At 38.6% G+C, this 24,077-nt stretch overlaps 1 protein-coding gene across 1 annotated transcript in view; it reads right to left on the bottom strand.

Annotated features, from left to right (window-relative positions):
- SLC27A6 (solute carrier family 27 member 6) overlaps nt 1-15,778 on the bottom strand; it is a 56,725-nt gene extending 40,947 nt beyond the window's left edge. Inside the window, exons 1-2 of the mRNA XM_058539815.1 lie at nt 15,267-15,778; nt 4,304-4,507 (exon numbers count right to left, since the gene is read on the bottom strand). Of these exons, the coding sequence (XP_058395798.1) occupies nt 4,304-4,507; nt 15,267-15,747 (685 nt within the window). The 5' untranslated portion in view covers nt 15,748-15,778. The remainder of the gene's footprint in view (nt 1-4,303; nt 4,508-15,266) is intronic.
- Nucleotides 15,779-24,077: the final 8,299 nt, after the last annotated feature.

Here is a 24,077-nt window from a genome sequence, read left to right as displayed (position 1 = left end):
AAAGGGGTTGATGGAGTTTAAAGTTTGGAAGAAGGAAAGAAGAACCAGGAGAGTAAATGAAATTTGTTAAAACTGCATTTTAGAGTCCCCTCTTAAAAGAATTAGAAAAGCACATTAACATATCAAAGCCCTTGAGAAGCCCAGTAGTACAGAACCCTTGGTATTTTTATTAATGGTGTTTCTCAAACCACATGGTAATAAAGCCCCTTTTCAATATTTATTTCATTTCTCTGAAGACATGAAGGGATATGCTGTGGAACACGTTTTGAGAAAGGATCCCTTAGATGGTCTCTAAAGTCCTTTGCTCTTCTAACGTTCTATGAATCCCTGTCATTGGAACTCTTCAAACGTCCCCAGATTTGAGTAGACCATTGGGATGAAGTCCAGACATAGAGGTGGGAATGAGGCTATGTCCAATGAATAAGGGATTAGGAGGAAGAGATGATGTCAAGAGACAACCAATTCAGAGGCAGGGATAAATAATTTGGGGAATTCTAGGATAATTTTGGAAAAAAGGAAAAATCCATAAAGTTAAGGAGAAGGAGAGACAACAGGAAATAGAGATTTAGATGGTGATAACAACTGGCTCTCAGGTGCAGCACGGCAGGCAGTTATCTTGTTTTCCTTCTCCCACCACTTATAGGAGTGGTTGAATGCATGGCTGCTCTGCTCAGGCTTAAACAGCCTTTCCTAGAGATTCTTGAGGCTACCTCACCACGTCCAATGAGCAATAACAGAACTGGAAGTAGACTGAACACATACATAGACCCTCAAGGCACAAAGAATGGAATTGGAGATGACAGCAACAAAACTTTAGAAAAGCAGATGGACAACTGTGGTGACTGACACAGCAGACCCAAGAGGCTGAAATCTAAGGCAAAGCCTTGAAGAAAGCTGATTCGCCCCCACAGAACCCCTGAAAGGCCTCACAGAGTGACGATAAATACGAAACTATAAACATGGGGCTTTATGGAAGTTCTGTTTAAGAAGCAATTACATCAAGGTCATAGATAAGGGAATCTTTATAACTCTCATGCCTTGTTCATCACGATATCACATAATCTCCTAGGTCAAAGAGACACGAATGGTATAAAAACTGACCTCAATCCTTTTCTTTGTCAGAGACACTCTAAGTTTGTTCCTGGGTCCAGGAATATAACATTTTGGTGATCTTGGGCAAACAGTACTTGGCAGTATTAAGAATGGCTAGGAAATGTTCAATATCATCCAAAGGGCTCCCTTATAACCTGCCAAAAGGGCCTCTGAGCAGGCTCTACTCCCATCATTTAACCTTTCAAAGCCTCATTTCTATGTATCACTTCCTAACTTGCACCAACACCTTCTTTATCAACATCATAAGATGTTTCTGTGTGTGAGAATCAAGTGATTTTTATATTAGGTGGCATATTAATATAAATTCTCATATTTATTACCATAATAATCACTTAATTCAGCTCTGGGTTTCGAGTCTCAAAACATCAGTTTATATTAGTGAGAAAGAAAGAGAGAGATGTTTTTTATAAAAAATATCAATTAAATCTTTAATGAGGCAAAAATATCAATTAAATCTTTAATGAGGCTCAAGGTGATTTTGCTACACCTTCAATAGCTTTATATTCATAAATCATGACATCTACTGTATGCCCAGTTCTGTATGTTGCTCTGCTCTGCTCTCTGCAAGACCCCATACTGCTCAGGAGTTTAAGTTAAAAGGAGATGATATTTGTATAACTTTCCCTATATAAGATCATTCACACCTCAATTTTGGAAGAATGTCAATAAACGCTTTTGGTATTTGTTTTAAAATTCAAAAAATAAAATAAAACAAAATTACAGCCCCAGATTGCTACTTCCACACTGGTGGAAGATCTGAGATTTATTTTCTGGAAAAGATGAGCCTCTGGAAGCAGCAGGAAGAAGAGAGGTTGAATAAATAGAGAGAATAAGAGAAAGTCTGCATACTCCTCCAGCTCCCTTTTAACACTTGACTAGTTTTACCCATCAAGACCCTTGTCTGAGGAATCCGAATAGCCCACAAGTAAAAACTGAAAGACACTGAGAGTCATGAATCGCCAAACACAACATCCTGGACAATGAAACCAACTAGTCCACAAGTCTCACTCAGGCACACAGAGCTTCTAATCAGGATTTGGTTTGCTATTTTTATGTTTTTGCATCTGCATTTTAAAAATGAACTGACAGCCAAAGGTCACCAGATATTTGAGGAAATCATCTAGGATAAAAGATAAGAGACCAATATAAACCAAAAGGCAAAGGATGTTGGATAAAATAGAGACAGGGTAGAGAGGAGAAATTTTCAAAAAATTATCATTAATATTCTGAGAGATACAAGATAATCAAGTATCAATAATACAAAAATAACATGCTACAGAAAGAGGAATATTCAAATAACAGAAGGGTTAGAAGCTAAATCTCTCAAAAAGTTAATCAAAAGATAAAAGAAGGAAAATGGAATAGAAGAGATTAGGAAATTAATAACTTAGACCAAGAGGGCCAATCTTCAAAAAGTTAGAGTTCCAAGGATAAAAGAACGAACAAACGAATGTAATAGAAGGAGGGAATGGGCAGAAAGAACAGAAATAAAGAAGAGGATGTAGAAAACAATCTTTTTTAAAATATTCAAGCACCTAAAATTGCAACATATGAGTTTATAGACTGAAAAGGCCTACAAATTTCCCAGCAAAATAGATAAATAAGACCAGTTCCAATACAAGTCACATGATGGTATAGACTACTGAAGACTCATAAAAGGTTCTAAAAATCCCAAAAAAGAAAGAAAACACCAGGTTTCATGTAAAAGATGAGAAAACAGAAAGAAAAAGAGTTCTCAATATGGATTCTGCAAGTCAGAAGATAACAGAGCAATGTCTTGAAACCCCTGCATAAAAATCATTTTTAACCCAGAAAATTCTATACAAACAAGTATAAGGGTAGAAAAAAGACATTCTCAGATATGTAAAAACTTACCTCCTAAATACTCTTTTATCAGACAGCTACTGAAAGCAGCACAGTGATAAAATAAAAAGTAAACCAAGGAAACTAATTTAGGATCTAGGAATGAGGGGATCAGAACAAAGAAAAAGTTGAAGGGAATTCCCAGGACAATGGTGAAGAATGAACCCAGGACAGTAGAGCAACTGGTCAAGACTGAAATGACAGGGAGGAAGACTCTGGAAGAGGTGGGCAAGAACATGGGCTTGACAAAATACAGACTATCTTTTTAATGTCCAAGGTGAGTTACCTTTTTGACAAAGGGGCGAGTAAGAACCAGTTATAGGTGTATACAAAACTAAGCAAGTAAACAAACCAAAACAATGATTAATGCCAGGTTGGAGGGAACTTTACATGAAAGGAAATAAATATAATTTAGTTATACTATAGAGCTCAGCTAGCAATTGTGTTTACTAAGTTATGATGCTGACACCAATCAAGCCAAAATTTATGAGGAAACAATATTAGTGTGATGCTGGGGAGAGAAAGTGTCTGCAAGAGAGAGAAAGAAATGAGTGGAGAGACAGAGTGGTGATGAAAGAAGACAAAATCCTCATCTTCCATCATGGGAAATCAGCAGATACTTTTTAGTAAGTATCTTTTTTTTTTTTTTTTTTTTGATGAGGAGATCAGCCCTGTGCTAACAACTGCCAATCCTCCTCTTTTTTTGCTGAGGAAGACTGGCCCTGGGCTAACATCCGTGCCCATCTTCCTCCACTGTATCTGGGACGCCGCCACAGCATGGCTTGCCAAGCAGTGCGACGGTGCACACCCGGGATCCAAACCGGTGAACCCTGGGCTGCCGCAGCGGAGCGCGCACACCCAACCGCTTGCGTCACCGGGCCGGCCCCGTAAGTTTCTTTTAAGTATCCAGTAAGATACTCATTCTATTTAGAGATATGGAGGTGATTATAAAAAGAAAGATCTAAAAGTACTGAATGTAGTTGGTTTTGGAAAGGAGAAATAGGAGGGTAAGCAGGATACTTTTCTCTAAAATTTCTAAAACTATTAGAATTTTTCATCTCTGTGCTGTATAACTTTAATACCAATAAATATCACTACGAAAAAAACATTCGTAGTGCTTTTGCTTTCAGCCTGTTGTACAAATGTGTAAAACATCTGGTTTAATCTTGAGGAACAAAAGTTGTTAATAGTCTGCTCCAGCTTGATCTTTCCAGGCTGGGGAGAGGGGTAGACATTTGGTGACTATGCATGGCAGGAAGTTGCCCAAAATTGTGGCTTTGCAAATACATTGCAGTCTTTTTAAGTCTTAAGAAGAAATGGATCATACCTGTTGTTCCAGAGGTAAAAATATAAAGATAAGGAGACCTGAGACTTGAGGCAACATGGTGGCTCTGTGGCACTGGCTTGTCAGATGCTGTGCTCAGTTTTTCTTTGAGTGAAATTACACCTTGTGGAACAGAATCTTTCATCCCCCAAACACTGATACCTTCTGGGAGGCTCGGAAGGATTTCTTCTATAGTTCCAAGCAAATCTAAAAAACAAAGGATTAGGAATAGGTAAACAAAATATTAATCTCAAACCGTTCACCTGTGTTCTCTTTTGTGTGTCAGAACAGGGATAAAATATAAATACAATGCTGATTTCCTTTTCATCTTGGATAAGTAATATCACAGCCATTTTACGAGTCTGTTTTAACAGGACCAACTGAAAGGGAAATCTGGTTATCACCTGATTTAATCAATGCAAAAAGACAAATTGAAATTGCATTTTGGAGATTCCATTTTCCAGATTATATTTTTTTTCCAATTTTCAAATAAAACTCCATTTTTATACTCTTTTAAATCTAAATTCAGGATACCACACTAAACAGTTTCCTTGAAATACAACTCAGTAGCTCATTATTCGAAAAAGCCATCTGTCACTGCTGTGATGGTGACATTATAGTTCTATTATATTCTACTATAATGTAGTACATTCAGGAGAATCTTCTGACCACTCTGGAATCACGAGATCGTTATAGCTTAGAGACCACTTCAGAGCCAAAAGTTAAGTGAGAAGAGTTAGAGATGTCCTTTTCTCTGGATCAGAGTAATTAAAGATAAAAGTTTTTGACAGCAAAAGGAGAAAAAGATGCCTTTCAGAAATGGCAATAAGATCCACGGTGTGGAGCAGGGTGCAACAACAGCAGGTAAGAGCAGGCTGATGAGAGCAGAACCTAGGTCAGCAGCACTGGGATCCAAGGCCCAGCTAGAACTGCAACCGAACTCAATGGGTTCGTCTCTTGGTGAGTGCGGAGCCGAAAAGCACAACCAAGGCTGAAGGGGGTGAAGAAAAGTTTTATTGCTTGCACAAGCAACGGAGAGCACTGGAGATAGCTCCCAAAGCAGTGTCTCCTCCCAGCTCAGTGCCGGTGGAGACTTTATACACAAGAGTGCAGAGGATATGTTACAACTGTGTAACAACTGTGCTCAATCAGGGCACAAGTGCCTCAGGTAAGCAGGCCATTACATGATGAGTTCAAGGTACCACTACATAAAGAGTTCAGTGTAACATGCCGTTGCATAATTAATCCATGGTAATCTTTGAACCCTTGGAGCTGGAGCAATTTGCAGGAGTCTTGCTTCAACCCTATAAGTTTCATTGTAAGATGGCAACGTCTGCAAAAATGAGAACATTGACTTCTGAAAAACGGAACGTTTAGTTCCTCCTTATCTGGAAAACATTTGACAGCCCATGTTAATTAATTGCTGATCAGATTCTCAGTAATCCTTTCCTTGCCTGGTTCCCAGTCACAGAACCAACGTCAAGAAAAAAGAAGGCAGAAGAGTAGGAAAGCCTGAAACACTCGTGTATTCAGGCCTGAAGAACTTAGGGGTCTTCACAAAATCAAGGGTCTGGGTTGAAACTTCAAGGCAAAGAGATACTTCTCTCAGGAACCATCTACTATACAGATAGCAAAAGAGCAACTGTGGAGGTTAGACTAAGTAGAGTTAATCTGGGAAATTCAACTAGACCTTCTAAATTTGATCATTAATGTAGGAGAAAATGTCATCTGAGTAGTCGTAGAGAAAAAGGGAGATAAAAGGTGGGCATGGGTCCTTGAGGAGGAAATATTAAGTATTAAGCTACCTGGTACTCTACAGGATACCAAAGAAGCAAAGCATCATCATTCCTGGAGAGTCTTTTGTATAAGCAAGTGAGGCATCTTTTTTTTTTCCAGAGTACGGAGATAAACAGTTACTTAGATTCCTTACATTCTTTTAAAATTTAACACTCCTTCACTTTAACATGGATCTCTAACAGTGAAGTTCAACTTTTATATTCCACATGGGTGCCCCAGTTTTATTTTTGTATTCCTATAATATGTCATACTTTTCTAAGATAGAAGGGATTTTTGAGTGCTATATTATTTATCTTAAAATCTACATTAACATCCTTGGGGATATTAAGCAATAACACCCCACTGGCCTTTTAGAGTTAATAAATGAAATGCCAAAGATTACCAGCGGCCACCAGAAGCTAGGAAGAGGCAAGGAAAGATTCTTTCTTGGATTCTTCAGAAGGAGCATGGCCCCTGCACACACTTTTATTTTGGACTTCTAGCCCCCAGAACTGTGAGGGAATAAACCTCTATTGTTTTAAGCTACTACCCAGTTTGTGGTACTTTTACTACAGCAGCCCTAGGAAATGAATACATCAAAGTCACAAGTTGGTGGAGAACAGAATTGTTACTCTAACCCAAATCTAATTAACTTTAAAATATATACATTACCTTATAAAAGAATGATAAAAAATAATGTTATTAAGTGTAAAATATACCTTGGTCAGAATGTTCAAGTACATGTAAATATAGCCATTTCCATCTAAACAATTATATTTTTTTTCTAATTTTTTAACAAAACTTTAAAAATAATCACAAGATACATTCTGCTTTGAAGCTAAATTCAGGGCACTGCATTAAACATTTTCCTGGAAATGTAAATCAGTATCTGGTTATCTCAAAAAGCCATCGTCAGCCACTGTTTAGTCCTACTACAATACAATACATTTGAGAAAAACTCATGATTTACTTCCTCAAAATCTACAACCCAGATTGATCACAAAGAAGCAGCAAGAGAAATACATCAAATAGGACTAGGCAGTTCACAAATAAAACCTGCAAGAAAACTAAGGGAAACACAGACAATGATGAGGAGTTGATAAATCAGGGTTGGGGAGGCAGATTGGGACTTGAAATTTTTTTAATGATTACCATTTTTATAAAAAATCCAAATAAAGTGTAAAAGGCCAGAGAAAATATCTAGTTCCACCGAGCATACATAGCGTGCTGCTGTATATAGATGGCTTTAGTAAGAAAGAGAAGTGAAAATTCACAAGAAATGCCAGGAGAAGGAGAAGTCATAAATGAACGAAAAAGCAGAACAAGCAAATGATCTAGACTTTCTATTTTCTTTTAATTTTTAGTACTTGATTTTGTTTTAAGGACTCTCTCTGGCATTTTGAATGTATAAGTACAAGTCTCTGAACTGACTCACTTTCATTACCTTAATTTTAAATCTCTCATCTGGAATTGTAAATTAACAGCACAAACTTTAATATGTTCTTAGTATGTATGTCTAATTTGGCAAAATAAGTGCAAAGAAAGTTACAATATTATTAATTGTGGCCCCAAATCTTTGTTGGAATTGTAGAGTCTTAAAAAACACTGAGTATTTACAAAGAGTGATGACTTTTAGATGAAAAAGGAAATGAGTGGAGTCCTAGGAATCAGGGGAGATAAAATTTAATTTCCTTCATACATTAAAATTAAATCGACTTAAGCTGAGATATTTAGAATTCTCAAATAGAATTTTATCTAACCAAATTCATCTAACCACATTTTGTGGGTGAGGATAGTGAAAACCGAAATAAAAATTTGCAGTCTTGTAAGTTAAAGATATAGATATGTAAGATAGATATGTAAGATAAAGAATTATTATTTACTTATCACTGTCAATCTTTCTTAATAAAATGAAAAGTTTTAGCGTCATTTTGAAAGTAAATTCTGAATATTAACTCCTGACGCAAAATAGCATTTGTTTAAATACTTCATGGAAACTTGGTTGTATTTCACGAAAATTTACTCTTTAGTAAAGTGTTCTACCATTGAAACCTGTAGAACCTTAAGCACCTCAAAGGAATGATGTGTGTCCTACTCCATCCTTCGGCTGACTGCGCCTGGCACACACACCATAGGTGCTGGATAGATATCTGGTTATAGAATTGAGCTCTGCCCACGGGATCCACTGTAGATGCAGGTCATGACAGTAAATTACCATAAGAAAATGAGACAGCTGAATATTCTATGACCTTTAACAAAGTCTACATTACAGGACAAGGCTCAATCGCTGTTTTCACAGCAATAGTTACTTCCAAGAAATACTGTTTCTCACATATGCAAGACACTGCGTTAGGTAGGGTTGCAAGCATTAAAACAGGTAATTTATAATCTCTGCTTATGCTCCGTTAGTACTTTGTACAAATTAATTTCTCGTTTCTACATCATTATTACATCTGTTATTCACATTTCTGAAACTATGCAATCAATGAGTAAAAATTTAATATAGCCCCCTCTAGTATGCCATTAGTGTGAATTATGTATTCATAATATATTAAAAACTCTTTAAATTATCTTATTCTACATGAAACAAGCTCATACTTTCAAAGGTACTGGTTGTAGCTCTTAATACATTGGCAAATATTTAAACTTTAAAATTTTTTGTATTAATAAAATTAATATGAAATTCAACTACAAATGGTTAACTTGAGCTTTCCACACTGCAAAGCAATATTCACACAGAATCCAAAGTGAAATTATAGATTTCACCACACACTTATAACTACCATTCTACTACTTAGAGCCGCTCAACGGGATTTTCATAGAATGCATGGGCAGGCTATGGTTTCCAAGAAAATTGATGCTTAAGGAAGCAATGTCCTAAAGCAATTCATATCATGATGTAGATACTAATACTTCATATCAGGCCAGAAACTCATTGCATCATGAATAATGTGCCAGCTATTTTTACAAGTATTAATTTATTAATAATCACAATAACCCTAGGAAGTGCATAGGAGTACAAGCCTTTCAATTGTGATAACACATTCTTCCCTGAAATGATTTTATTAACTGCCCTGAATATATGCACACAAGTTTGCAAGTGAGTTTATGTGTTTTCACTCTCATCTGTCCCCTCATCATCTGGGGAAGGGACAGTGTATTTATTACAGGTAAAATTGTGCAAGAAAATAAAAAGTAGAACCCTTCATTTGACGTTATTTCCAACACATCTCCTATTGCTAATGAATAATTTTTACTCAATGGGACCACAATGGCATGAAGTATCTGGCTTACTATTTTTCAGTGACCAAGTGGTAAAAATTAGAAAAGTAAATGTACAGAAAAGCTCTCTGGACATGCTTAGACTAATCAGTAAGTAAACTATATTTTTTTAAAAAGGCAAATCCAAAGTGGTATTTCTGCAGGATTCAAACCCCATCAGGGCTATTTTCTACATGCCTTCTTGGTTATAAATCGAATAATCCTCCTCTTCTTGGCCAGAGAACAGCTAACCATCCAGATCCTAACTTGTGTGTGAAAGCGTTCCAGCTCTGGCCACTGAGGGTTGGGAAGCAGATATGACTGCACTGCTACTGGGGAAGACAGGACAGCTGCTTAAGACCAGTTCACTCAGGTCGTGTGACATGAGCCTGCATCGCCGTCCATAAAGCCCTCTGCCCACAGCAAATCCCAAATAAAGAGGCTGGGGCAAAGACTGACCTCTTACTTTGCATATATGTCTCTGCTACCATGTAATTAAAAATAATTATGGCAACCAATTATTGAATATATACTATGGTCCAGGCTCTCTGCTGTACCCTTAATTCACACAAGACCCAATGGTCTGCATTGATCATCTGCTATGTGTTAGAGTCAGTTAATGGCAGAGTCAGGATTCAAGCCCATGTTTGCCTGACTCCAAGATGTGTATTTCTCCCGTTCAGCATTGCCACTTCTCCAAGGAGGCACAACCTCCCTTTACATTGTTTTTGCTCCTGCTTGTATTCAAGCATCAGTCCCTAACAGTAAACACATGTTCAGCAGATACTGTAAATAAGAACTCCAGGGTCAGGGTCTCCATGATCAGTAAAGAAAAAACATGCAGGCATCAGTGCTTAGAACACTGCCTTTTCCAGCTAGCAAACCACACAACCACTGCAACTTGATATAGGAATAAGGTATTTTCTTTTGGAATGGAGGTAATTCTTGACCTAAAAGTCTAAAATGGTAAAAAAAAAAAAAATGCAAAACAGCCATTCATTCTACTAACTACAAATAAGAATATAGAAATGCCCTGAAAATGAAAATAGACATTTGTGAGACTATCACAGTACATGGATAAAGCAGTAAAAGTTCACACGAGCCACGTCTTATCTATCTGAATACATATTACTTTCTATAAAACTCAAAGGGTATTTATTTTTCCTCTAACTCTTCCTCTTGGGCTTTAAAAAGCGGATGGTTTTATGGCTGAAAGTCATTTGGGGAATTACAATGGCTCGATTGTTAACTGGAACATTTGCCCGGCACAGGCTGAATGCAACAGTTCATGAAAACTAACAGGGCAAGGCTGCATGCATTACTGTCAGTTTATAGAGCAGACACGGATTTTTACCTCTTGTGAACAGAAACACAAAACCCTTCCAAACCTGTTAAGACACAAAATACTACTGAATCTAAAGTAAAAGAGTTTAGGAAAATATTAATATATATTTTTTGGTTGTCCACTTATAATGATTTAATATGTGGTTTATTGAATAAGGAGAGAGTGCAAAAAATACAAGTAAATCCAAACCTGGTAGATTCTTAGTGTGTCTAAAATACTTTATACTTTTGGGGAGTCATGATTCTAATACTTAGCAACATTGATATAAAATGACACAACAAAGCAATTCCACTGATAGATCTACTGTCAGTTACCAAATACACAGCAGAGGGTCAGTTTATTAGCAAAAATATGCAAGTAAATAAAAAGTTATTGAATGCCTATATGTACCTGATAGGTTTTCATTAGGTCATTCATTCATTTATTCATTCATCCAGGCAATAAATATTTATTGAGCATCTCCTTTGTGCTAAGTTCTGAGAATTTAGCAGTGAACAAAACAACCTTCCTCAGCTCAAAGAGCGTACATTGGAGTTCTTGGCCTATTCTCAAAGGCACACAAATATCTATTTGTGAATTGGCAAACAGAACTTTACCATTCCATTGGGTCACTGTGAATAGCCATAGCACACTTGAGGCAGGAGGATTTAATGGAAAGGGCAGGGGGAGGGGATGGGAAAAGATAGAGATGAGGGAATGAACAGTAGCAGAAAGGAGGACAAAGACAAAGGTGTCCCCAGCTGGCTTTCATGATTTAGCATCAGAAAATCTGGGCTCCAGACCCCACACTGCCTCTCCTAGATGCATGAGCTGGAGGAGATTACTTGCCCACTCTAAACCATGCTTTCCTCATCTTTAAAAAAGGCCATGGCTGTGGTGAGGATCACATAAGATAATATGTATAAAAACACTTTGTAATTTATAAAGTACTTTAAAAATGGAAGGGATTATGATTATTATTTGTTAACATTATTATTATTATTATTATGGCCAAATATGTCAAAGGATATAATTACATAGACTTTTAAAAATGATATACAAGCATCCCAAAGTTTTTCTGTTTGTTCTAAGAGAAAAGCAAATACAGGTAGATGATAATCTTGGCAGCAGGCACTATTAGAAATACCAGAATTGAAATATTGAGGGTAAAGGACTAAGTCCAATCTACGACTATTTAATTTTTGTTTTGTTTTTTTTTTTGTGAGGAAGATCTGCCCTGAGCTAACATCCGTGCTAATCCTCCTCTTTTTGCTGAGGAAGACCGGCTCTGAGCTAACATCTATTGCCAATCCTCCTCCTTTTTTTTTTTCCCCCAAAGCCCCAGTATATAGTTGTATGTCATAGTTGCACATCCTTCTAGTTGTTGTATGTGGGACGCGGCCTCAGCATGGCCAGAGAAGCAGTGCGTACGACTATTTAATTTTCAATAAGTGTTGAAATTTTCCAGGGAAATTTGAGACGTTGCTTGACACACCTTCTAAACCAAACTCTCTTATGTCCGGACCGGGTTTTGAGTCTTTGCTCTGCAACCTAGTTTGTGACATCCTAGACACACTAGGTGAATTTCTTTCCCTCTCAGTTTCCAAAAGATAGCTCTGTACCTGCCTTTCAGAATCACTGGGAGTACCTTTTACATAGTCAGCCTTGAGTAAATGGCAACTGTTGATATTGTTGTTAATGACAATAACAGCTAGAATAACATTTGCCTGGTGGCTTAGTTGATTTCTCTTCCTTTGACTTGTTCCTGGAGACAGAATTATCAGACACCTGCCATAATTGAAATTTCATCTATCACCATGGACATTATCTGGCTTGCCTATAAAACCTGTTTGAAACTGCTTCTATATAACTTCTGAAAAATAAAATTTTGCTAAAACATACCCAAGTAAAGCGTTAAGATCCTATTCCAAACAAATGACTTACTAGGCTTTCTTATAGCTAACACCAAATTAGATTGCAGCAGCAAAATCCAAAATCCTTATTAAAAGCCTTGGATGACTCTATAATGCTAATAATAGCAATTATTTCAATTCACCAAGGATCTAATTTGTACACACCAAGAACTCAGCTAGCCACTTACAAAAGCTACGTCATTTAATCCTCAGAATGACACTGCGAAGCAGGTGGTATTATCACCATTTTACAACTAAGTAAAATGAGACCCAAGGCAGCTGATGATCTTATCTCCAGTCACACAGCTAAAAAGTGGCAGACTATACAGGAAATCCAGACCTGTCCGGCTTATCTCCATCTAAACCACTTGAGTGGTCTTGCCACTTCAATACACTCTCCCTGGGGATATAATGATTTAATAGTACATCTCCGTCAGAAACATCCAATGAGAATCTAAGACCTCTGAAATCTAAAGTTCTAAAAGCTATATGTACATCTTATTCACTGATTAGACTCAAGATGCCAAGTATACAGTATTTCAGGGTAAGAGCTTCAAATACAGAAAAGTGACTGTGATCTAAGCAGCGTCTTACAAAAAAAAAAAAATCCAGTAATTAATTGAAATAGAATGGTCCCGTCTTTGAAAAACAGATGTAATTTATGTATTTTGAAGGTATGCTAAAAAGAGCCATTAGTAAGATTTCAAGTTGATTTCTCCAGCTACCTACTTACTGAGCAAATCAACTAAATGGTTTTGGCTTAAAACTCCAGCATCTCTAAGTAGCTTTTTTATATAAAAACTGACTGTTGGTGTTAAAAACAAAAACAAGGAAACAATGCAATTAGTTATTGGCAAGCAAAGCAAAAGCTGGCACAAGTAAAACTGCAAAATTAATTGGTCCTAATGAGGCAACGACTCAGTCAACAGCAAAGTTTGAATGCTCTATTTTGAGAGGTAACCAGCCATAGTACCTTAAGAGGGATCCCTCAGGAGACCAGCGATGGGATGTTTCTCAGGTTGCCTTCAACATCATGGCCACAGAAATCTTTTCAGGGATACTGTGGCCTTCTTAGTTTGCTCTTCAAAAGAGAATTTATGGCTTTATCAATTTTTACCACAACTTCAGGTTTAGTTTTGTGCCAGAAACTGCAATCTAAATTAGATTGAGCAATAACATGGAAGTGCAATAAAATGTCAGGATATATCCAGAGATGATGAACTGTGATGCTTTTTCCTGCTGCATTCACATTATCACCTGCCCCTGCACAAGTGGTAAACCTTGTTCCACTATGTTATCAAAATTCTGTGTTACTCATTTATCCTACTTACTGATACAGTTCAAAGAAATTTCATCACACTAGTTAACCTCTTTCCAAGATGAGAGGTTGAATTTCAATTTTGGAGGATTTGACTGTTGAATGAAAAAAAATTAACCAAAAATACACGAGAGACTTTCTGGCTTCTCCACTCTGTAGCTTAAGTGAGATAAAATCAGTGCTTGAGAGTAAACGTTTGGATACTTGATCAGGTCACAAGTTGAGCTAGAAGGACAACAAAAACAAACAAATCTGAAAGCCTTGAATAATTAACCTTTTTACCATACATTGCCTACTCACTTTTGTGTGATATGCAATTATTATATGATCAAGGTTACCTGGAAAGTTCTATACTTTAGAGATCACAGGTGTATAAATGTAGATTATTTTTCCATACTGCTCTGTGAATCTAAAAACTCTATATGTGGTGTCAGTATGTATCTATTAATCTAAAATACTTAAATATTTTCACTAAGGTCCTTGCCATGGGTCCTTCTCATCCTCCACCTTCCTACCCCCAAGCAAGAAGAATATGCATAAACCATTTAGATTATACCAAATAAGTAGCACTTTTCATACTTCAATTCCACTTTTTCACACAGCCCATCTTCCTAGTTCTTTGTTAATTAGGCACTCAACCAAAGACTTCTCTTTGCAGTTCAGTGTCAAAAGCCTACACAAAAGTGTGTATCCAAAGCCTAACTCCAAAGGGAGGGGGAAGAAGGCTAGAACTTACTGAAAGAAATAAAATGATGCACGGATGGGCGTGGAGGAAGAGAGAGAAAGGGGCCTGAAGTCTGCTAAGAGCTGGCTGGGAGATGGGAGCCCAACCTTGCTGGCAAGCCCTGGTTGCTGCAGACAGTGCAAAAGAAGAGCAGACATGAAGATAGGAATTCGTGCATTTCACATTAAACATATTTGTTCTGCAAATGTAGTCAACCTTGATAGTGGTACTGTTACAGGCTGGTAGGTTTTCCACAATGAAATTAAGATAACTCTCTTACTCATCAAACAATTTTGTCAGATCTGACAAAATTTAGAACTTACCAAGTTCTATCTCTGTGTTCCTGTACTCATTGAAGGTATCAATAACAGTGAAATCCCCCCCTCTCAAAATAGTAAGAAGCAGAGATTTCAGAAAAGTTTTCTGAAGCTGTCTTGATATTTACTAATTTACAACAGAATAAGTAATTGAAGTGGGAGAGGGATTATTAAACCGCCGGTCAGAGAATTGTAACATTATTTTGTACCCTTAACACGCACACTTCATCACACACCCAAAAGATTAGTTGTGAACTGTTCTAACAAAAAAGGAGAATGGCGGGCCAGGCAGGGTTGCCATTCTGCACAAGCAGACCACACCCCATACTCTACCTGCGCCCACCACAAGGGCCCGGGGCTCGCAGCTACGGATGCAATGCAGGAGGCAGTTGGAGCGAATGTTGGAGTTGAGGAAGGCCACCACGCAGCCCAGCTTGGCCAGGCCGAACCACACGTGGACGAAGTCGGGCTCATTGCTCATCAGCAGGGCCACTGTGTCCCCCCTTTTCAGCGTGGAATGGTTCAGGAAGACGTGCGCCACTCTGCTACTCCTTTTATCCACATCCTGATAGGTGTAGATGTCTCCCTCGTAGATGATGAAAGGCTTCTGGGGCTGCTTCTTGGCATGGCTCAGGAATTTATCCAGGACAGTGACCAGCTCCCCTTTCAGTCTGCACATCTCCAGCCGAACTCCATAGCGTATCACCTTCAGCAAGTACCAAAAGTCGTCCCAGAAGTAAGGGAACAGGAGTTTCTGCACGAAGTGCAGGAAGACCATTCCGGTCCCTAGTCCTGTTAGCCATGGCAGGAGCATGGGGGCCTCGCGACCAGAAGGAAGCTCGGATCCCAGCTCCTCTCCTAAGCGCAGCTCTCCGCCGGGTGGCGGACGGGGAGAGGGATCTTAAAAAACAGAAGCAGAAGTTTGCACAGAGGAGACTGCCCCAGCGGATGGTGGAGATAAGGCTTGGAACACCCGGCGGATCTTCTAAGTGCGAAATCAACGCAGGCACCCGCAAGGGCCCCGGAATCTACGAAGTCAGCGCAGCGCCCTCGCCTCGGGAGCCCCGACAGTGGCTTGCACCTTGCCGGGTTCTCTCGCACTTTCCAGCCCTCTCTTGGCGTGATGGGTCAGACCCTGGCGCCTCTGTAGCCCTGAGCAAACGCCACCACCCGCAGGAGAAGCAGGTCCAGGGGTGTATGCTCTCCTTCTCGGAGTAGTCTTTCCGGCTGCAATTTGAGGGCTGAATCGAGCCGGGAGAAGCTGGGGTAGCGAATGCTGAGATTGCAAAGGCTTCTTGTCTTGACCTGGCAGAAACCGTGCTGGGGCTCGGGTGCACGCCTCAGCCTGATGTGTCCCCAGGGCTCCTGGGATCCGGAGCCCCGCCCCCGCTCCGCCCAGCGCCCCGGCCGAGCTCCCAGGAGCTGCCCTCGCACACACCGGGTCCCCGCGAACTGACTATTGCGCCCGCTGGAAGCAGCTCCTGCCCCGGGTCTCAGCGGCTGCTGTATCTCTCCCCCGAACCGCAGCGGAGGTGTCCTCCGCCCGCCTCCCGCCTCCAGCTCCGGGCCAACCCCAGCTCCCACCGCGGCCGCTGGACAGCTCGGGCCCCCTCGCGGCTCCTCCCTCTGCGCGCAAGTGTGCCGCGACGGGGGCTTCTGGTGGGGAAAGGACGATCCCATGGAGAGAAAGCCAGGGATCCTGGAAGACACGGCGTGGGGTCAAGGGGAACCAGGCTGCTGGAATTGGGTTGGGGGTGGGGTGGGGGGAGTGCATTCATTAAACCAAAAATCAGTTAAATGGAACTAAACTAGACGCTGAAGAGGAGAGGGGAAGAATTAAAGAAAAAAACAAAAAAACAAAAGAGAGTTGGGAGGGGAGAAAGGGAGAGAGAACAAAAAATATATTTATGAATTTGACAGATCAAGGAATATTTGAACTCTTTGTTCACAAAACATCACAAAATTGATATATTGTTTTACATAAACTATTTTTGAAAACTTATATTAATAGGTTGGTATTGACATTTATATTGGAATTCTATCCTTAGAGTGCCTAGGCAGTGTTTTTCACAAAATTTTCCAAAAATATTGATTGATGTGGAAGCTTAGTCCGTACCCACAACCAGAATTTTTTAAAAGTATAAAATGTTGATTTCTCCGTCCTTAAAAATAACGAGAAGTTTTTGTTTTATTTTTAACAAGAAAATAAAGTTAGATGTAAGTTAGGTCCTTTAAAGAATTGTCAGGACTTCAAACTAAGGATTCTAAAGCGGGGAGAGAGAAGTGGAGAGGAAACAGGTAAAGGCAACAATAAAATGTTTTACAATGATGAAGTTGTACCGAAGATAATAAACTGAGGGGCATTTAATTACACATTTTTTTCTTGTAGATACCATCATCCCAGCTCTCTGCTCTTAAGAAATATGTATAAATGGTTAGTTGCACATATTGAAATGATTAAGCATTGCCTCACATTGCCAGGCTTTTCCTCCTCCTGCTTTCTTCTGTTCTATACCTGGATTCTGGCTCACCTCAGATTTCCTAATAAAGAAAAAAACTGACAACTCTGAAGACAGACTCTGGTTTATTAATCTGAAAATTATTGCATTGAAGACACAGTGAAGAGCCCAGAAGTAAGACAGGCTCTTAAAACCCTTTTGGGTAGATGAAGAAAATGCTTTCTAAATTTACTCAGAAGCTCTGGTCTGTTCAATTCAGAAACATTTTTTCAGTTTAAAAAAAAAAAAGTATTATTATCAAGTAGTTTGCAACTGGAAACGCCAGTTTACAACTGGAAAACCAGCTTTGTAATTCTATCCTTTTCTCTCCTGGCTCTAGTCTGATTCAGTCACCTCCCGGAAAACATTTGAAGCAGAGAATCTATGGAGCAGTTGGTCGCAGACTTTTGGATTTCCAATCCAAGTAAAAATCTGTCCTCCTTTAGTGGAAAAAAATGAGTAAAGAAACAAGGTTTCCATCTTTTTATTTTGTTAAATTAGAAACACTAAGCACACATTAAAACAATTACTATATACTATCACCATTGTTTCATAAAGGGAAGGATTTATTTCAACATTAAAAAGAAGGAAGGGAAGACCATCATAATAAAGGACAGTCAAGATAAATAAAATTAACTTTATGAAAAACTCATTGTGTTACACTTCTTCTTCTTATCACGGACCTGCTAACACCATCCCAAGGCATGGAACTAAATTTTTAGCAACTACTGACATAAGTGACTCAAGAATATATTTGGCACTGTAAATGTGAGACAGTTTGATTTATTAGGAGAACTACAAGCATATGTTGCCAAAATTTATATTGGCCAAGACCAATTTCATGCCTGAAATTTCATCACAAAAGAAGGAATCAATGAAAATCTTGAGATTGTATGCATTGTGTGCATTCGTACATCAGCCAATGCGTCTGTTCCTATGTTTTCCAGAAATTTTGTATTCACTTTCAAATAGTGCCAAAGACAGCTAAGTAGACATAATTATTAATTATAGTTTTTAATCACTGTAAAATGGGGGGAAGAGAATCAGAGCTAGTTGCAAGTGAGTAAATTTATCATTTAACTAAAATAAAGAGAAAAACACATGCAAATAGTCTAGACATTCATTAACATTACTTTTGATCAGGGACAATGCAATATTTCTCAGATTGCCCTTTAGTAAATATAGAAATTTTATGTTTTTCTTTAGTACTATTTGAAAATAAGTATTGTGATTAAATACAAATCAATGCAAAAAGAAAAATCTTGCTTTATTTTTCAATCTAAATATGCTCTCCTCTACCCCTTCCCCATTTCTGATTTGACTTTCCTCTCTAACCCACTCCCAACCCCCTCCATACCCTCAATTCTGTTGAAGATGAATTGTTTAGTGAGTAGATCAAAGTAAGACTGAACAAACAGTATCATGTGATGGACCCTGACTCATCTTATCCCCATAGAATTTTACCACTGAGACTTAAGAATCCTGACTTTGTGCAGACAAATTACTTGTGTCCATAAGTCTTCTGATGAAATTCTACAGCAATCACATTTTGGATTATGGGAGGTGTGGGTGAAAAGGTAGAGATTCAGAAAGGAATCCAAATGATGCTATGTTGGTACCAAAATGCCACGATAGGTATTTGAAATGGGCCAAGAAGCTCTGAGTACCTAGACGGCAGCTGGCACTCGGGGAAGAGGATAAGAGTGGAGTGGGTATGTGAGGGAGATGGATGGCTCTAAAAATGAGGATGAGAATGCTGAATGTAAGACATCGACTTTACGACTCTGTCCAGCATCAGGGTCCTGCTCAGGTTTTAGTCACTACTTTAGTCTCGGATCATAGCTTGGTTTTTGATGGGAAGCGTACTGTTCTTACAATCTGTTTGTTTATATTAATGAACAATCTTTGCCCAGAATATTATTCCTCACAAGGACTCATGAAGCAAACTCAACATTAAAGATGAGGAGCTGTTAGAAGGTTGGGAGGTATTAACATTACTACATGTCTTAGACATATCAAACACTTCTTGAAACATAAAATTTTTATAGCACCAAATAAATGAGTCTATAATAATATCCTTGGGAAGGATTCCCAAACAAATTAAATACTTAACTATCACTTTTGCCACAGACTATAAAGTATGCCCATAAATTAATGCCAATCAGGATCTTGCCAAGAAGACATTTTACACATATAGTTTATTCATGGTTTTTTAAAATAGCTTTCTTATATGGAGATATTTTGGTTCATGATAACTTCCCCTTCCTCAGTGTTGGTGAAATGTACTATTTCAAAAAGATATTTATGTAGAGTTTTATCACTGACTCTGAGTCCTCAGGGCAGCTTCATTTCTATTTTATAAGCCACCTACATGGAGGCAAGTCATCTGATCATTAGTGAGATAAGTCAAAGAAACTCTTCGGCAACTTTTATTAGGAATTAACAATGTCCCGAATATTGCAGTGAGTTGTTCCACAGACCCCTACTTCTGCATGTCCCATGAGGTCTAAGATTTAGTCTCAAAGATGTGGGCGGGGAGAGTGGGAGTTCAGAGGTTCAGAGAGGTATATCTCGTTTCTTGACACAACCTGCAAATTTACAACACTTAAAATTGAATTTTTTCCAATAGCTTAATTATAATGATTATCTCTCTCTGGGTAGGCAAGGTCCAGTGCTGGTAGGCGGATGGTCCAAGGCTGGCACGACTCTGCCAACTTCAACCTGTGGCTTCTACTTATGGAGTCAAGGCAGCTGGTCCAGCACATGCCTGCTCCCAGGCCTCAAGAGGGGGAAAGGGAGGACCAGGGCAGTCACGTCGATTGGAGTTTCTTTGTTTTGGCTTTATTTTTTCGCTTTTTATTAAATGAAAAGTTTCAAACATATATAAAGGTATAAATAATAAAATGACACCCCCTGCCATATACTCATCACTAGATTTCATGATTTTTAACATTCTGCCCAATTTGTTTTAACTATTTTTTTGAAGTATTTTAATTACAGACAACATGGCATTTCTACCCTAAATACCTCTGGGGAAATCTCTGAAAATAGGACATTTCTCTACCTAATCACCATACCATGATCACATTTGATAAAATTAACCCTAATTCATCAAAACCATCTGCTACTTAGTCCATATTTAATTCCTTCCAAAATGTCTTTTGGCGTTGGTTGGTCTAAAACCAGAATCAATTCAAGCTCTAAAGTCTAAGTTCTCTTTTGAAGTAGCATAGTCCGTGTCACAATCTCTTTATCTTTTCCCAAGATATTTCCTTGTTAAAGACAACAGGCCAGTGCTGTTGTAGAGTGTCCCACCTTCTGCATTGGTCTGACTGCTTCCCCGTGTCTCCTGTAACATGTCCCTTTGTTCCTGTATTTTGTATAAACTGGTCATTAGACCTAAAGACTTGATGAGACTCAGATTAAACATTTTTGGCAAGAATACTTCACAGGTGATGCCATGTACTTTATTTTGTATTACATCAAGATAAACATTATATCTAGTGGTTGTGAATTACATAACACGTCACTATTCATGAGGAAACATAGCTTGCTGTATACATTGATATGCACCTAGCTTTTTTCGCTTAATGTATCCTGATGATCACAATCTATCATTATGCAGAGATCCTCCTCACATTCTTTATGATTGCATATATATTCCATTGTGTGACAATATCATAACTTAAATTGCTCTCTACTGATGGGCTTGTTTTCAATCTTTTGCCATTACAAATAGTGTTACAATTAATGAGTCTGTGCACAGGGTATATACCTTTGCCAGAGTAACTTCAGGATAGACTCCTAGAAATGGGATTGCTGAGTCAAAGAGTAAACACATCTGTGATTTTTCTGGATATTGTCAATACCCCCTCCATATCAGCTGTGTCATTGGCATGCCTACCTTCAATGTATGAGAGTATTTGGGATATGCAAAAGAAGTCTCTAATAAGACTACTTTCACTAAATTGGAAATATATAATTGAACTATATATAATGTTCCCACAAACATGTACAAGTTACTTCATGTTAGATATTGAAAAGGTTTTGGTTCTATGTTCTAACACCATTATTGAAGTATTTCATGCTTAAGGAATATAAATTTTTCTTTTATTTTACATGAAACTATATAATTCAAAATCCACATCTGTTTTATGATTTTGCAATACTAAATTTCCAGTCTGTATTAATAGTAAATTAGAAAAACATATTTAAAACACAAGCTAAACTAAATTAACAGATCTTTCAGAGATGAGAAATATGGCAGCCACGTGGCCTCAAAATCCAGACCACACACTTCAAAGAGATATTGTCCTCCAAATTATTATAAGAATGTGTGTTCTTATTTGCTACAGGAGGCACATACAAATTTTGGCTCATTTAATTAACGATATTCGCGAGTTGCATAATATAACATCAAATGAAAACCTAAAGGTTTTTACAGACAAGGAATTTCTGATGCACGCTAACAGGAAAAACTTGTCAACTCTCTAAAATTAGCTTTTGAGATAGATTCCAAAAAGCCTAATATGGTCCTTTCTCAGTGTGGAAATTTCAGGAAAAGAACTACAAATTTGATAATGCATTTTTTTGCCAATGAAGGACACCCAAAAATAGATGGAGAAAGCCCGCTTCTCCATCACACTATGGGTTTCCAACAAACAGAGTCAATGCCAAATTCTGTGGCCCTGTTCCAACAAACTGAGAACCAGAACAAACATGGTAACTGACACTCTTCTTTCAAGATCAGAATACAAGGGACCGACTTGCAGCAATAACATGCTGATAGAACCTTGGGCTAAAGGATTTACCTTGGGGAGGGTAGAAGCACAGTTAGACCTGGCTGCTGTCATTTGGCCACATAATTGGTCAAAGCTTCGGCACAGGAGTGCTTCATGCAACTCAGGACCATCTGTGACAAGGCTATAAAGGGAATGTTAATTAATTAAGTTGTCTCTCCCCAGGGAAGCTTATGTTTGGCACTGTACTTTTGCTCTGGCATAATACTGGTTGATCACCAGCAATATAAAGCACATAGAATTTGGGCTTCAGGGTCATCTGATGATGCCCAACTGATATAATGACCCACACTTTATAGAATATATTCATCAAGACCAGATGGACCAAAGAGTTTTCTGTACCTGCTCTTGACCCCCAAGCACCATGGGGTCTGGTCTCAGTGGACCTGCATATTGGTCTTCACACTCGTTAGCCAAGGTTGCCCAATTTAGCCGCCTGATATGAATCATCCTCAGATCTCCACACCTAGGTCTGCATGTCCTCTGGCTTCCAAGATCACATGATATAAGACCAAAGAATTTTAATACATATTCTTCTCTTGGTGGACCCTTTTCAAAAATTCCAGGTACTTCTATAGTCCTATTTAGTGCCCACTCCCACGGCAATAACAAACGCAGAGAAAACTGTGAGCTGAGGGGTATCTCTTAGTGTATCAGTGCTGTATGACCTAGTGTATCAGTCACTTCTTTGGAACAAAATTGACATTCTCTAATTCTCTCCAGGCATTTAATCAGTATGTATTCTTCATTATAACAGCTTTTATCTCTCTCATTGTTATTGTGGCTATTCCAATAGCAGGCCAGGATTTGGAGAAACTGCATGACAAATAAAAGGGCTCAAAGGTGAATCAGTGACAGAAAACCATAGCCAACAAGGCCAACATTCTTCAGGCCCATACATATTAAGGAGCCTTGGCAGGCATGAGCTACAGCTCTCTCCTCTCCATAATCATTCTACTCAGACCTTCCATTAAATAAAAAAGAAGTTCCTTGGCTAATGCTCAGAGATCAAGCTAATACTCCAAGAAAACTTCTGCCTGAATCTTCTTTTCCCTTTTCCCAAGACTTGAACCCTGGACTTCACCATTCTCTCCTATCACTAGCCCATAGGATTCTATCGGGTTACATCTCTCTTTTACCAGCCTCAGTATTAAGAGTAGAGGACTGGGATATATGACATGATAATCCTGTACTCACATAACCACAATGGTCAGTTGTAGTATCAGAAATGGAAGGGATATAGGCCTACCTCAAGCAAATTGTAGTTCCTTGGTTCTGTTTAATCAGCAGAACACCAAGGGGCCCAGGCTGCCTTCCTTTATCGGAGAGCACCTACTAGATGACTGATGAGTAATGTTGTCTGACACTTGAAGGACCTTCAGCTCACATGTGAGAGAAATATCACTGCTGGGACCCGTTCTTGGACTTTTCCGCTAGAAATGCTGCAGGCTCTAATATAGGCAGGTTGACAGGTTGGTCTTTCAACTTCTGCAGCTAGCTATCCCCCACTGATTCTCACACTTGATTGATCCTTAAATTACCAATGTGCCAAAGATTAATTTAATGAGTGACAAATTCACTATAATTTAATTCCCTGAAAGATAATTTACTGAATTATTGAGAATTTCTTTAACATTTTAGGTTTTTGTTTTTTCTTTTAGCATTTTCCTCTATTGCTACCAATGCCTCAGGCTTGCCCTTGTACCTTCCAGAGGCCGTCAGACAAATACTGCAATGTGTATAAGACAATTAATCCAGCAGTATTTCCACCAGAGGCAGGGAAGGGACAGATTCAATCGCAGGAGCAGGCCAACACTGAGCTTCAAATGGAGAGTTTAAAGGTCAAT

The sequence above is a fragment of the Diceros bicornis genome, chromosome 1, assembly GCF_020826845.1.
Source record: "Diceros bicornis minor isolate mBicDic1 chromosome 1, mDicBic1.mat.cur, whole genome shotgun sequence".
Taxonomy (NCBI): Eukaryota; Metazoa; Chordata; class Mammalia; order Perissodactyla; family Rhinocerotidae; genus Diceros; species Diceros bicornis.
Note: the sequence above shows the minus strand (reverse complement) of the source record. Positions and strands in the feature narration are given on the sequence as shown.